The sequence below is a fragment of the Sander lucioperca genome, chromosome 6 (genome assembly GCF_008315115.2).
Source record: "Sander lucioperca isolate FBNREF2018 chromosome 6, SLUC_FBN_1.2, whole genome shotgun sequence".
Lineage (NCBI taxonomy): Eukaryota > Metazoa > Chordata > Actinopteri > Perciformes > Percidae > Sander > Sander lucioperca.
In genome coordinates this window covers 1,029,473-1,044,672 of record NC_050178.1, presented here as the reverse complement: position 1 = coordinate 1,044,672, position 15,200 = coordinate 1,029,473, and the positions used below count along the sequence as shown (strand labels likewise).

General features: G+C 40.1%; 1 protein-coding gene across 1 annotated transcript; it reads left to right on the top strand.

Annotated features, from left to right (window-relative positions):
- The first annotated feature begins 1,837 nt into the window (after positions 1-1,837).
- On the top strand, positions 1,838-14,912 carry LOC116050303 (odorant receptor 131-2-like). Its single transcript, XM_036002197.1, has 6 exons — positions 1,838-1,856; positions 6,498-6,575; positions 7,367-7,559; positions 8,695-8,833; positions 11,206-11,631; positions 14,523-14,912. The coding sequence occupies exons 1-6, from the start codon at positions 1,838-1,840 to the stop codon at positions 14,778-14,780; spliced, it is 1,113 nt and encodes a 370-aa protein (XP_035858090.1). The 3' UTR covers positions 14,781-14,912.
- The last annotated feature ends 288 nt before the right edge of the window (positions 14,913-15,200 follow it).

Genomic DNA, 15,200 nt, shown 5'->3' with positions numbered 1-15,200 from the left:
CAACTATGAACCTGAAAATGAGAATAATATGAGCACTTTAAGTCTCTTAATTTGATATCTCCTCGCTTGAACCGGATGCTGTTCTGGCCCTCCTTCATGAAGGGCATCTCAAAGCTCTTATTCTTGCCCCGAGGAGAGAGGATGGAGGGGGGATCGCCAAGGAGCTATGAGCGGGGAGACACCAGAGCAGCCTTCCCAGAAGCAGTGCAGCTGATAGCCGTTGCTAACTCCGTGCATACAGCTGACAAATTAATGTGCTGCTTCAGAGTAAAGGACGTCTCACCCCTCTAAAAAACACATTTCCTTGTTTCCTCTCACCTCGCATGATTTCCTCGCGTCCCTCCCATGCTTCTTTGGTGGGACGGAATAAGATGCGAGGAAGTGATGCAAGTGAAGGAAACGTGGATGTAATTTAACAACCTGAGACACAGCCAGGGTAACGTTAGCTTACCGGTAGCCTGCAGCTGCACTTCTCCAGACATCATGGCCACTGCCGAAGTCTGAGATGACGGAGAAACAACAGAACTGGAAAATCCTCCATCTTCCCTGAAACTGTGAAAAGTGTGAAAATTATTAAAAATATACATGAGTTTAAAATAGGTTGTATGTATTTTAATTGTGCATTTGTTATAACAAAGACTGCAGAAAATACAACTTTCCTGTCAGCCTAAACAGATGCAACAGAGAAAATCATCTCTTTTCATCTAATCCAGTCTGATTTGGGGTTGTGATTATAGCCGAACAGATACTGGACTTTTGAGGCCAATACAGATATCAATATCAGCCAATTCTAACTTCTTCTTTTTTAACATAACAGCCTAAAATTAAACTTTTCAGTGCTCTCTGTGAATGTCTAGCTAGTGGACACACTATAGAATAGTGACACCGTTTCTAAAGTACTTCAAACTTTGTTTGGTATTTCTGTACTTTATGTTACTTATCAAATCGGTGCTGTGTATGTGCCATGGGTGAACGTGTAGGTGTTTGAAGATATTCAAATATTTCTCCCTGAAGCTTCAAAGCCCCAAAAATGGTATTCGCCGGGACCGCTCTATACATACAAAAACATACAATATGAATTTTGCCATGTGGTAAGTTTAACTAGCTTGCAGGTTAACTAACATTGGGGAAAGGTATTTTAAAATTCAAGCTGACAATGGTGGCTCCGTGCAAACTTAATGTTCAAAGGGAACAACTCATTTATAAAAGAAATGTTTTCCAATTTAAAAAAAAAAAAATTGAAATAGATGAATTAAAAGTCCTTAATTAATAGTTAGCTCATCCAAGCTAACGTTACATCCCACATGGTATAGCTATCTTACAAACACAGGCTTCTATACCTACTATCTCCACCTGTAATATCAAGTAATTATTTTTTTTTTTTGACAGGGTTGACAACATAAAAAGGTTATGTTTTAATTTGTTAAATCTCTGAATTTAAATTACATTTTGTAGTCACCATTTTTGATTACATGGAGTTTATCTATTTTTCAGTTAAGCTTTATTTATTTAGTTACTTGTTTTACTTGACCTGTGAAATTACAAAGTGACAGCAAAACAGTCATTGCTTAATGTATGTGATTATATTATACATGAAAAACAATTATCCTTAAAGCTAACATCAATCCTTAATTTTAGCAAAATTTACAGAAAAATCTGTTTATCACAAACACACCTTCACATTGTTGTCTGCAGTAACCAATCTGAGCTCCAAGTTGCTTTGAAACACTTTTTTTATGATGTGAATAAGATTTAAATTCTACTTTCTGTAGGTTTTCACACCCAGCAGTTGGCTTCCAGTTGAATTAGTCTCTGATGTTTGCAGCAGAGTGACATCATGGCGACTGCAGCAATAGGTGAGTCTTTATTAGTCTGAATAGCACTCTTCTCTCTCTACATTATATAGAAAACAAAAGAGTGTTTGATAAATTCGGTCTGAAAGTCCTGAATTAAAATCCTCCGATTGGTCAGTCCCAACAAAACATTAAATATGAGAACCAGTAAGAACTGTTGCTCAGTGACAGAACAGACAGACAGTAAGCAGAGGCTTCACCCCATCCTGAATCGGTCACTGCAACTTCACATATGTGTTCTCTCGCTTCACAAAGTGGTGAATCTGCATGCCTGACTTGTGTTTTTTTTTTTTTTTTGAAAATATGTTTATTGCAGAACAACAATGGGTTCAGACTGCATTTGTTCATACAAGCAACTTTTTTTTTTTTTAACATTTTCTTATCCGTACAATAACATCAATAACAATAAGCAGCAACAAAGAACTTACAATTGTAGTTATCTGGCAGATTCTGAATACAATTGTGATGAGGCACCGTAGCAAATATCAAGACTAAGAGACCAGAAAGTAAAACAAGGAGTCAAAAGAGATAAGAAAAATTCCCTTTGAAAACCGCTAATGATACATTATCAATATAAGTGACCCCTCATCACTCAGCTTCCTCCCCCAGACCCTTTAAATGTTCCAAGACCGGTCTCCATGCCCTATCAAACGCATTCTCCCTTTTTAGCAAGTACCGTACCCAGATACACTGGCCATTTGTCCCTGCCAGAGTTCAAAGCAATGTCATTTGCAGACCCCAGAATGGCAACCATGGGGTTGGGTATCCACTGCTTGTTGAAGGCTTTTGAGTAGAAATCAAATACAGAAGACCAGAATAAGTGGAGGCTAGGGCATGTCCAAAATTGGTGTGTGAGGGTGCCCTCTTGGTTTTTACACTTCTTACAAAATGCTGATACAATGGGATACATCTTGCTTACTTTTACTTTTGAGTAATGCAACCTGTGTATTAATATCAAGTAATTTAATTAAAACTTACATGAACGCGTGCAGTCCGTTGGTTCATTCCAATGACTGTAAATATATCTTTTTATACAGTGTACGGCTCAGACAGGGCAGCAGTGTGGGAGAATTCATTGCGCACGTGATGCTCAGTGCACTGCTAATTGGCGCCGTTCATTTTGTTAGTACGGGGTGCACAAGATATCTACCTGGACATTTTGATTAGGTCTATACCATGGATGTATTTATTTTACAGAATGTACAACATACAAAGGAGTTCAATAGTAAACACATTTATTCAAAAAAATGGGCCATTGCGTTTTCTCTCTACATTTGTCTTGCAAGTAAAGAACATGTACAAAAGAGAACGCATACGAAAATAGAAAAGCAAACGATAAAAAGTCAGTTTTAACTGTTACAGTGTTAATTGATTTTTGTTTAAGAGAGTGTTGGGTTGACTGGGTGTATTGTTTGAACTAAATTACTAGTAAAACAGGGTTTCCTCCATAGACTGTAATATTATAGAGTCTATGGTTTCCTCCGTGTGAATTTACATTAAATGTGGCCATTGTAATAACATGATTAAATATATACTCATGAGTAGGACTATTTTAGGATATTAAAACAACACATTCCTCCAATGCTAGACAAAACTCTCATCATTAATCTAAGTTATAAAAGTGCATAGGTCTTGCCGGAAAGTTTTCAAAATTGGGCAATGCCAAAATAAATGCACGGTAGTTTCTGTCCAACCACAACAGAAACTCCAATTCACATCAATGTCTCTCTTAAATCTTGTTTTGGACATAGTTTTTAGCTGCATAGAATTTATGAATGAGTTTAAAAGAAATCTCCTTAACTTTATTGGTGCGTAAATATTGATTTGAGAGAAGCCAGGCTTTCTTTCATGCTGCATTATCCACAAATGAATTTCAACATGAACTCAGGTAATATCTCTTTGGAATGGAATAGGATATCATACACATACCAACTTGTTTATCTGGAAGCTGCCACAGAGAGCAGAGAACAGAAGAGAGCACCACCTGGTGGAGCAACAGCATCACAGCATGTATTCCCCTAAAAGTTAACTTTTGTTCAATACAATCATTTCATACATTATATTATACAAATTATAAGGACATATGCTGGAGACAGATCTTCTGCTTTAGCATACAGACAATCATACAATTGTCTCATACAATTGATTTAGCACAATTCAGACACAAAGGCAAGCATATTACATATACAGCAAAAACAACAGATTCAACAATCATAAAACATAAACAAAGTACATTTAAAAGACTTTAGAATGGCAATTGTATTTATAACACCTTTCACAAGTGTGACCATACAAATTCACACACACGCGCACACACACACACACACACACACACACACACACACACACACACACACTGTATTTAGTTTGGAGTTTACTTTTGAATGTGGAAGAAGCATAGAAGTGTATGAATGACCATCTCTAAATGACTTCAGGGAAAGCAATGGCAAACAAAAAAAAGGTGTTAAGCCTTGATTTAAAAGAACAATAACAGGTATAGGGCAGATCTCAAATGTTGTGGAAGTTTATTCCAGATCTGCGGTGCAGAAAAACTGAAAGCTGCTTCTGCATGTTTGGTTCCGACCCTGGGGACGGTGAGTGAGCCTAGCTGTCTCTGGATGGCTCGTAACAGAGCAGCATATCAGACATGTATTTTGGCCCCAAAACATTCAGTGCTAAGTAAGTCAATAACAATATTTGGAAATTAATCCTTTGAATTATAGGAAGCCTGTGCAAAGCTCTGAGAACAGGGGTGATGTGTTCAAATGTCTTGGTTTTAGTGAAGACTTGTGCAGCAGCGTTTTTGAATAAGCTGCAGTTGTCTGATTGATTTCCCTTCTTCTTTTTTACATAGAACTGTAAAGACACTGTTATAAGGAAGAAGATCAGGGCCAATGTGAAAAATATATTTGAGTTCTGAATTTTAAACTTTTTCTTTCTTTCTTTCTCTTTACTTTTTTTTTTAATTTTTCTTTAAACTCAAATACATTTTTACACATTGGCTCTAATCCTCTTCCGTCCTGTTACAGTAATCAAGTCAACTAAAAACAAAGGCATGCAGAAGTTTCTCAAAGTCTTTTTTGGGAGGTGAGTCCTTTAAGTTTGCCTAAATATACTTACAAAAGATAGACAAAAGAGAATCTGCCCGTTCTGGACGTTAGGTCAACCCAACAATGTGGGCAGTGTCGGATATTAGATCTGAAAACACCACAAAATGTTCTTTTCATGACTGAAATACACACATCAGAATTGTCAGATTTTCTAAATGTAAATAAGATAATAAAAAAAGAAATCAACCCCTTGCATTTGACCTTTATTCTAAAGATCAGTGCCTTGGATTTTTTCTTGATGCTCACTGGATTTCTTCATGACCCCCACTACCAAAGAGCTCCGTCTTATACTAATCTGTATGTTAATAAACGGGTCACTCACACTCGTTACAGGGATCCATAACATAACCTGTGACATCATGACATTTACCCTATCCCTACAGCAACCTGATCAACACACACACACAAATACAGATCCTTATAAACGAGACAGCAGGCTGCTAGAGGAGTCTCGGACTCAACAGGTGAGAGACGGGCTCTGCCATCAATCACCTTAACATACATCATTATTACTTTTTCTTTTGAAGTTTTATGAAACAGCTGATAGTAAAGGATATGAATAAAGATGTGTTTCTTGGTTCTTTACAAAAAAAGTGTGAAAAGGTTTTCTGTTGTACACTTTTATGAATCATGTTATGGATACTTAAAAGTAGAGTATGTGAATCTGAATGCCCTAAACAGTGAAACTACATCGATGTTTTAACGTGATGTTATGCGATTTTCTGGTAATGCATTTCCCTTTTTCATTACAGACTACAGAGTGGAGGTTTATGGGCTGCTGAATGAGGTAAGTTTGTATAAAATGTGATAATATGCATGTATACAGTGAAACGGTTGTGTAACAGGAGTTGTATTATTATTTCTAATACTATACATACATACAACTGTTTGGTGTCAGGTGGTCATAACACACACCAAGTCTTGGTAGTAAAATCTTCTAGTCTGTGACAAAAAAATTCTGTGACATTATTGCCTACCATACACAAGAACGATGTTTTTTAAGCCAAGGACCCCTTAACTGAAAGAGAGACGGAGCAGGGAGCCCCTACTACAAATATTGTAGAAATTAAGTTGCATGTTGAACTGGGCCTACAATATTGTGTAGGGCGACCTTCACCTTTTTTATTGCATAGAATACTAAGCTATTAAAATAGCCTAATAATTGTTGCCATGATTTTATAAATCATGTTTTAATGTTGAATCTTTAACTGTATCTGTGGATGGATATCTTAGTGACTACCTTACCTATAGGCCAGTAAGCCTATCATCAGTGGGGATTTATATTTGCTAATAATATGTTTGATTCATGTTAAGAGAGAGAAGCATCTCACATCTAAAGAACATCTGTCATAATGTCACTGAGTTTTCAGTCACAGACTAGAAGATTTTACCACCAAGAAGTCTAAACTCTAACTCCTTGAGTTTGTCTGTAGATGTGAGAAGCTGTCAGACTTTAGTCTTTTCAGGGCTTCTAGTTTAACGTAGGCATTAGATGTTTCGATTTTAATAAACAGCTTTTATAGTAATGAATTAGACACATTATTTTACGGTTACCGTTTCCTTTGTCTAAATAAAAGCCTCAAAGCTGTAACCAAATGTTTTTTTTTTCTTTGTGTACATTATCAGAAAGGAAACTAAACTAAACTAAAATGTTTGTAATGCCACTTTTTAAAAGTCCTTCACACTGAATGTGTTTTCTTTCTTTGATCTGCAGATTGTGAAGCTTAATTTGTGAGCCATGGACTCCTGATAAAGTGTGAATGTGATACCTGTGGTTGTAAGTGTGTACAGGTTAGGATGTCTTTATAGTTATTACTACAAAATGTGTCAGTATAGCTGCTGTACAACAAAAGAAAGTGCAATTCAGCCTTTCATGCATTTTATGTACTCATCAGTTTTCCTTATACTGCTTTCTAAGGATATAATAGTGATTATTAAAATAAACGATGCATTGTGAATCACTTAAATCAGTATAAATGTGTAAAGATTACAACCGGTTGAGATAAAAAAAAATTAATTAATAATTAATACAATTTCTGTTGCACTTTTGACAAGAGGAAACATCTGTTGTTTTTTACAGTTCATAGAAATAAAGGAATATGTTTAAGTCATTTGTCTGCAGCTCATTCTGTAAAAAAAAGCAACTTAAAATCCTGAATCATATCATGAATTCAGTGTATCGTTACATCCCCAATATGCATGTTCTTTTTTAAAAAATGACCTAAAAATGCACCCTAATGTGTGCAGACATTTAAAAATAAGTGCCTTTATAGTGTGTCTACAATTGTTTGGTACCCAATTGGCTAATCTCATGAAATCAAAATGCATCCCTCAAACAAAACATGAAAAGAAGAGTTTTTATTTGTCTGTCAAACCTCAGATTTCCTCTCTGTGTTGCTTCAGATTGTGAAGCGGAGATGGCGGACCCTCTGGAGCTGCTGATGAGTAACAGCAGCTCTGCGCTGACAGCGGGTGCTGTGGCACAGTTTAAAGACAGCTTCTCTAACGCTCTCACCAAGAACATAGTGGCCATGCTGGTGTGGTTCACCCTCAGCGTCATCAACGGCAGCATGGTCCACACCTTCCTGCGAAACAGGTAGACACACTTCTATATGTATGTCACATTGTGCAAACACACATGATGAGCTGTGTCATGCTGTGTTTAATCAAATAATGTTCAACATGATTTAATAGCAGCATCTCCTAAATGTGGTGACAGAAACAAAACGTGTATGAATCCTTTTATCAATTACTCCAAGTGTATACTTTCTGCCATTAATCTCTATACAGCTGTGGTAAAAAAAAAAAACTTTTCTCTTCTTTGTTAAAGCTTTAGTGCGTAGTTTCTATCGCCCCAATGAGGAAGTCTAACCATGCAGATCCACCTGGCCGTGCAACGCTTCTGTCGCGCCATGCTCCACTTTATTCCTATGGGTGACGTCAAGCGACTTTAACGCAAAAAAATGCTGCGCGTCAAAAAAACTGGCCGATGCCCATCTTTATGCAAATGAATCCGTTGAACTCGATGTGATTATCCAATAGAAGTAGACAAAAATCTTTCAAACTGACCTTTGTCGATCTGAAATGATGACAGATCCAGCAACTGTATGGCCTATTTCTCGCTTAAAATCTTATAAGAAACACGTTTCGGTGAACTATTTTCATAAAAATACGAGATTGTATTCTCAACGAGCCGCTATGATGGTCGTTTTGAAATTCGGGAGTAGCCAGACCCACGTGACGCGTTCGTCCAGTCAGCTGCCGGTCCAGGGCGTGGAGCATCAACCGTGGATGTATGACGTCGCAACACCACGCTTCAGTCGTGTCACAAAAATGGATCTTCACTGTGAGTAATGACAACAAAACTGTCGGCGCGTACACATGCTACAAGCATTCCGTGACCTCGTAATTAGCTTTGTTGCAACTCATTTGGCAATGGCTTGAATATAACGGACGTTCATTAATATCAAAAAGTTGAACACTAAAGCTTTAACATGAAAAGGCGATTTGACCTCATGTAAACTAAAGTAATTTCCTACATAAGCACATTGCTCTAAGACACTATCCCGCAGAGCTATTATAGTAAACTAAAACTAGATAGATAGATAGATAGATAGATAGATAGATAGATAGAGATACTTTAATAATCCCGAAGGAAATTAAGGAACTAAAATAAGCAATGAAAAACACTTTTGCCATCTCTCTCAGCTCCTGTTTATCTTTGACTGCAGTCTCTTCTATGAGAACCCGCGGTACATCATGTTCATCGCCATGGTGATCAACGACGCTCTGCAGCTCAGCCTCGTTACGGCTCTCTACGTGGTCAGCTATATCTTCAGGATGATCCACGCCTCCGTCTGCTGCTTTCTGGTAAGTCCTTAACTCAATGTCACTTCCTATTTTTCCCAAACAATTAGGGGTGGATATACAGCATAGTATTGCAATATCTTTGGTGGCAATATTATATCGATACACGGACGCCAAGTATCGATCTTTTATCATATCATTTCCACATAAAAATGTTACCTTTTGGTACTAGAATAATAAAATGAATTGCCTTTTCTTTTAAAATGAAAGTGAGATGAACAGAACGGAATTTGTCTTTTTAGATAAAACAGATGATGATAAAGTTTTCCTTTGGAGAAAAGAAAGAGTTAGAAAAACAACACAGTCTCACTACCAGCACGTCAAAACCAAGCTTGATCAGGTGCCTTTGGTGTTAGTTACTGATGCAAAAAGTCTCCTTTAGCATCTAAGTGGGTCACTCACAGGGGCCTTTTCACTAATTCCAATGTAATCCCATCCGTGGCTTTGGGGTACCCATTTGGTCAGGACACTTGGCATCAGTTTTCAACATGCACAAACCACTTAGTTAAGTTTAGTGAAAGATGGTGACCCCTGTCTCATGGGTGAAAGTCCATGTGTTGTTTGACAACATCCACCTGTGTCCTTACGCAGATCTTCAGCCTTCCGTACAAAGAATTTCTAATAAGGGAAGAAGTTCCACTCTCTCGTTACTTCCGGCTTCTGAACTGGTTGCAGTTCCACCAGAGTTCCATATAGGGGGCGCTCACAAGCTAGTGCAGAATGAATGGGACTCTATGGCGCTATACCCCTCAAAATCCTTTTTTCATGATATAATTTTTTTTCTAGTAATTTCAATGTTGCATTTGCAAGGGGAGGTTAAGAAAATACACACTGCTGGGTGTTAGATGTTTTTTAAGTGGTGTTTTTGTTCTAAAAAGCCTTTTAAAATGTCAATGACGTCATACACATCGTACGGCCAGAGATTCTGCTTTACGGCGAGCTCTGAGTCACTTTCTTTTTTCTCTCGAGGCATCGGCAACACAGCTGACAGGTTAGGCTCTCCCTGTCAATACACGTGCTAGAAAGAGGTTTGCTAATGTTTTAAAGACCACGCCGAAATATTCACTCTGACATTCTGGTTCCGCTTCGGATGCCGTCAAGCGGGATCTCTGATCGTAATCAGTCCTTCACTGACCAATCCAAATTCATTAGCAGAATGCTAGCGTGTTATGGGCAACAATGACTCAACCTGTAAGAAATCAAAAGGACATAAGTACTCGTTCATTCAACTTTCAACCTATAATCCAGGGGTGGCCAACCAGTTAGGTATAAAGAGCCACAAAAAAAAACGCACCATAGCAAAAAGCCACACAACACATGCATGTCCACACTACAACAGCAACAGTGTCTTCCAGATCTGATGACAGTCATAATACATAGCAGTTTTCATAGTTTTTTTTCTCACTTAGATTGACTCAGTGGGAAACCTGACAGTCTTTGTTATCCACAGTCCTTTTCAGGTCTTGCTTGAACTCGGTTGTGGCCACTCGAAGAACTCTCTCACTCATTTGTCACTAAAGGGGCTTTCAAACAATCGGATTCAGCAGTGAAAGGGTTAACGAGGAAGGTGATCTGTGGCCGCTGTTTTTCCTCAGGTTGCAGAATCTGTCCTCAAAACTCTGCTGCATTATTTTCCATTTTAAAATAATTGGCAAATGTATTGGCAGATGCATTCAAATGTGGTTTTTTTTAACTTATCTGAAATACTGTATGTTTCAAAAAAGTTAAAGACAACAATCAACCAATGACACAGCCCCCAGCCACACAGTAAGAGCCTCACAGGAGCAGGCAAAGAGCCGCATACGGCTCAAGAGCCACAGGTTCGCCCCCCCTGCTATAATCCATGTTGAACTTGCAAAAACTACAATCAAATCTGAGATTTCTCAACGACAATCAGGCGAAAGAGACACATTTAGCCGTCTAGCTCCATAGAGTCCCATTCATTTTGCACCGGACTGCGATCACCCCCAGTGGAACTCTGGTGGAACTGCAACCAAATTCGGTACAAAGGGGCTGAATAGGGAGTGGAAAGGCTTTCTGTAGACCGGCTTTGCTTTTGTACTACTTGCTACCTTTGACGCTCTTTATACTACATCATCTTACAGTGCCGCCGTTGAGCTACTGCTATGCCCGGTGCGTTCCATAAAGACGCTAGAGTAGTCTTTTTGCGTCAGTAACTAACACCAAAGGCCCTTGAACAAGCGCAGGTTTTTGACGCTCTCAGAGTGAGAACGGGTTGTTATCTTAGGAGTATTTTTTGGCGCCCCAATAGTGTAAGACTTTTACTTGTAACAGATTATTTCTACACTGTGCTATTGCTACATTTACTTAAGTGAAAGACCTGAGTTCTTCTTCCACCTCTGTGCTTCCCTCAGATCATGACGGCGGTCCTCACCACCCGCTCCACCCCTCTCATCCTGGCCGGCATGGCAGTGGAGCGCTACATCTCCATCTGCTTCCCTTTGCACTACAGCCAGATGTGCACAGTCCCTCGCACCCTCCTCCTCATCGGCGTCATCTTCATCCTCACCGCCGCCCCGCCCGTAACCGACCTCCTCATCACCCTCGTCTACCAGCCTCTGAGTTTCTTCCAAACCTCCATTTTCTGCGACCACCCACTTCTCTTCCGCCATCAGTCCATCTACTACAAGAACTGTGTGTTTGACGGGGTGTACCTGTCCTTCGTGGCTCTGACGCTGCTCTACACCTACTGTAAGATCATGCTGGCGGCACAGGCCGCCTCGATGGGCCTGGCATCAGTGAAGAGAGCCAGGAACACTGTGCTGCTTCATGGGCTGCAGGTCGGTGTTTCTACACAGAAATCAATCCAACACTTTTCTCATTAAGGATATTTCTGTGTGTCATAGGAGGAAAAGCTAACCAATAGTCTCGCATTGGCCCCCTCCAAGTGTACACTCCTGGCTTGGATGGCACTAAGCTCCGGACACAGCGACAGTGGCTCTGCAAAATAGTCTCGGGAAGGAAGATGTTTTGGTGGAACATTTGCACCCCGCAAAAGAAAACGCCACTTAGAATATTAAATAAAGTTAACTGATCACACAATACAGTAACGTGAGCTATTTAAATTAGCGGGATACATGGTCAAACTTAATTTGCTCTTACCAGTGTCTCTCCGTGTGTACTTTGTCCACAGCTATCCCACCAACCAAAAGTCCCAGTTAGAGAGGAAATGCCGTAAAAATATTCTTTGTAAATCTGTATAATCATTCACCAAAAGAAGCAAGCAGGCGGCACGATCCAAATTTTCTTTACTTGCCATTTTCAGGGTGAAACGTGTAGCTCGGAGGTTCCGGATGCTGTTCCTCAAAAGGGACTGGAGTTTAAAATGTAAGCACAAAAAAAGCGGAAGTTGAGGGACATTCACCGCAATTATCCGGTAAATGAACCGTCTAATCCAGACTATGTACATACTGTAAAAATAATGGAAGTAGCATCAGTGATGTCAACCGTTGGTTTATTTTGAAGCCTTAAGTTTGGTGATACAGAAGTCGCCATCTTAATTTATTGCAACCAGATGTGTTGTGTATGGTTTCAATGGTGCTGCGCTTAGCTAAATGCTAAACAGGGAAGGTTGCCGATTTTGAACCCTTCTGATGCGAGTCATCCAGCGGAGATTTAAGGGACTTTCACACTTGCCTCATTTAGTTTGGTTTGAACCGCACTAGGGTTGGTTTCCCCCCCCTTGTTTGGGCAGGTGTGACTGCAGCAATCACACTCGGGTGCGCACCAAAAGAGGACCAAACAAACGTACCAAGACCTCCTTAAAGAGGTGATCTCGGTACACTTTCAAATCAACTCTGGAGCGCTTTGTTTGTGGTGAGAACATGATCCGACCTCAAACATCCCCAACTATGTGTACTAAGAGTGACTTATGCTTCTGCGTTAAATCTACGGTGTGGCTACATATGTAGGTACGTGGAGACACGGACCCTGCACCTTGGTAGTGTTGCATTGCCCCCCGACTCATTTCCTGGTTCTCCTTCTCCATAAACAACATTAAATCAAGAAGAGTGTTAAAGGACAATTCCGGCGCAAAACGAACCTAGGGGTTATTAACAGATGTGTACCCACTCTGTCACTTTCTGGGACATGTTTTCATGCTAATTGAATGTGTTTATAGCTTGAAAGATGCTAGCGTGGACCGCTGATTAGCTTACAACGCTAGTATTCGGGGCACAGGGAAAGTAAAAACAAATCGCTATTTTGTACCACTAAAAAGGCTAAAAATATCACCAAACTTCAACGTTAGCATAATGAGGGTCCCTAAATATTAACCAAAGCATTGAGAACTTTGTAAGTGTACAGACAGTTTATTGAAAAGATAGACTATAAAAAAACTCGCGTTCATGTTTACATGCCGCCGCCGTCTTGAAAATCAGTCATGACTTACAGCTGGCGATGCAAAGTAAAATTAAAAGCAATTTGCTGAATATATCTGAAATAATCACACTCTGCATAACTTGTCTAGTGTACTTACTCAGTGGATAACTGTCCATCTGGTCCCTCCGGTCTGGGTCGCCGTCTCCAATTTATTTTCGGGACATGGAAAAAAGTTTCAAGTACAGCCGTGTTTATCAGAGAGGGGAAATCTTCAGACTGTACAAAACACTGCGTCTCTTGGGTGTCGCGACGCAACAGGTCCCACTCCGTGCAACACAGACACTCCTGTTCGGTGGCCATAGCTTCACAATGTCCGCAGGTACACCAGTTTCCCGAAGTACGAGGCTGTGTTGCAGCATTGACTACCGGTAGCTCTCTCTCTCTCTCTCATAGCCATTTCACCGAGCTCCCGCAGCTCTTCGTTCAATAAACTGTCTGTACACTTACAATGTTCTAAATGCTTCGGTTAACATTTAGGGACCCTCATTATGCTACCGTTGAAGTGTGGTGATATTTTGAGCCTTTTTAGTGGTATTAATAGTGATTTGTTTTTACCCCGAATACTAGCGTTGTAAGCTAATCAGCGGACCGCGCTAGCTTGTTTAAAGCTACAAACACATTTGATTAGCATGAAAACATGTCCCAGAGAGCGATCGAGTGGGTACACATCTGTTAATAACCCCTAGGTTCGTTTTGCGCCGGAATTGTCCTTTAACTTTTCCTGCTGCAAATTTCCCACCGTGGTCAGAAAGCATAGGGGTAGACATTTTGTTACTCTCACTATGAATCTAGAGTCGCTACTCGCTCTGAAGCACTCTCTCACTTGCTCTACCACACACTCCCCACGCACACATACCGGCCCTGCTGAGACCGACGCACACACCAGCGACAAGTATTAACTTTAGGCCTTACGTGGGCTACGGTGAAAGCTCTGCGTGGAACCACCGCAGGACCATTAATCCTGTTTAAGTGTGAGCTAAATGGCTCCTGTAGTCAGGTGTGCTTTTTAATCTGCGATGCGGCAGAACAGCAAACTGTAGCAGCATGCAATGTTTCTCTCACAGAAATAGACTTTAAACTCGGCCATAAACTCATTATAAAAATGTTGCTGAAGTAGCAAGTGAGAAGTAGGGTCATTTTCTCACTAACAGTTTGTTTGCAAAGTTTTGGTACACGTAAAAAATGTATATGTTTGTACAAGTTTAAAGACATTAGCTGACCTGATTGAGGTTTGTAAATGTTGTATTTTCTTAAATCACAACTATTAAGATGTATCTGTCTTGTGTTTCAGCTGCTGCTGTGCCTGCTTGCCTTCGTGGTTCCTTCCCTTCAGGCGGCTCTCATCTCCCTCTTCCCTAGCTTCAGTCTAGAGATCCGTTACATTTTCTTCCTGGTCGTCTACATCATCCCCCGCTTCATGAGCCCGGTCATCTACGGTTTTCGGGATGAGCAGTTCAGGAAGTACTGGACCCGGTACCTGGCTTGTCGGGGCAAAGGTATCGTCAGGGTCAGACCGGTGTTACTGCCAGTGAACCTGTATGCGAAATAATCACATCCAGCACACCGACTGTCAGTATACATGTGAGCTCTTGGTTCAGTTCAGCTGAATTCAGTATACCTGAATGAGTAATTGCATTCGCAATAATATCTGGTCACGTGACATGCGAGTGTAAAGCAGTCTGCAGAGGAAGCATCAACTTGGCAACCTACGCCGTACCTGCACCTGTTGTACAATGGCCTCAGACTCGACAGAACCTGACACTGCGGAAACTTTAGTGTCAAAAAGGAACATCGTGTCATTTGTGTGGGACCTTTTTGGCTTTAAAAATGAAGATGCTGCGCAGCATGTTTAATCTATCTAATATTGTGTTGGTCATACTATACTATTAGCTTTGTTGAATAGTACAGACGATAAAGATAAAAATAAATGCATATTAAATCACAATTGCAATATTGGTTAAAAAAAAAA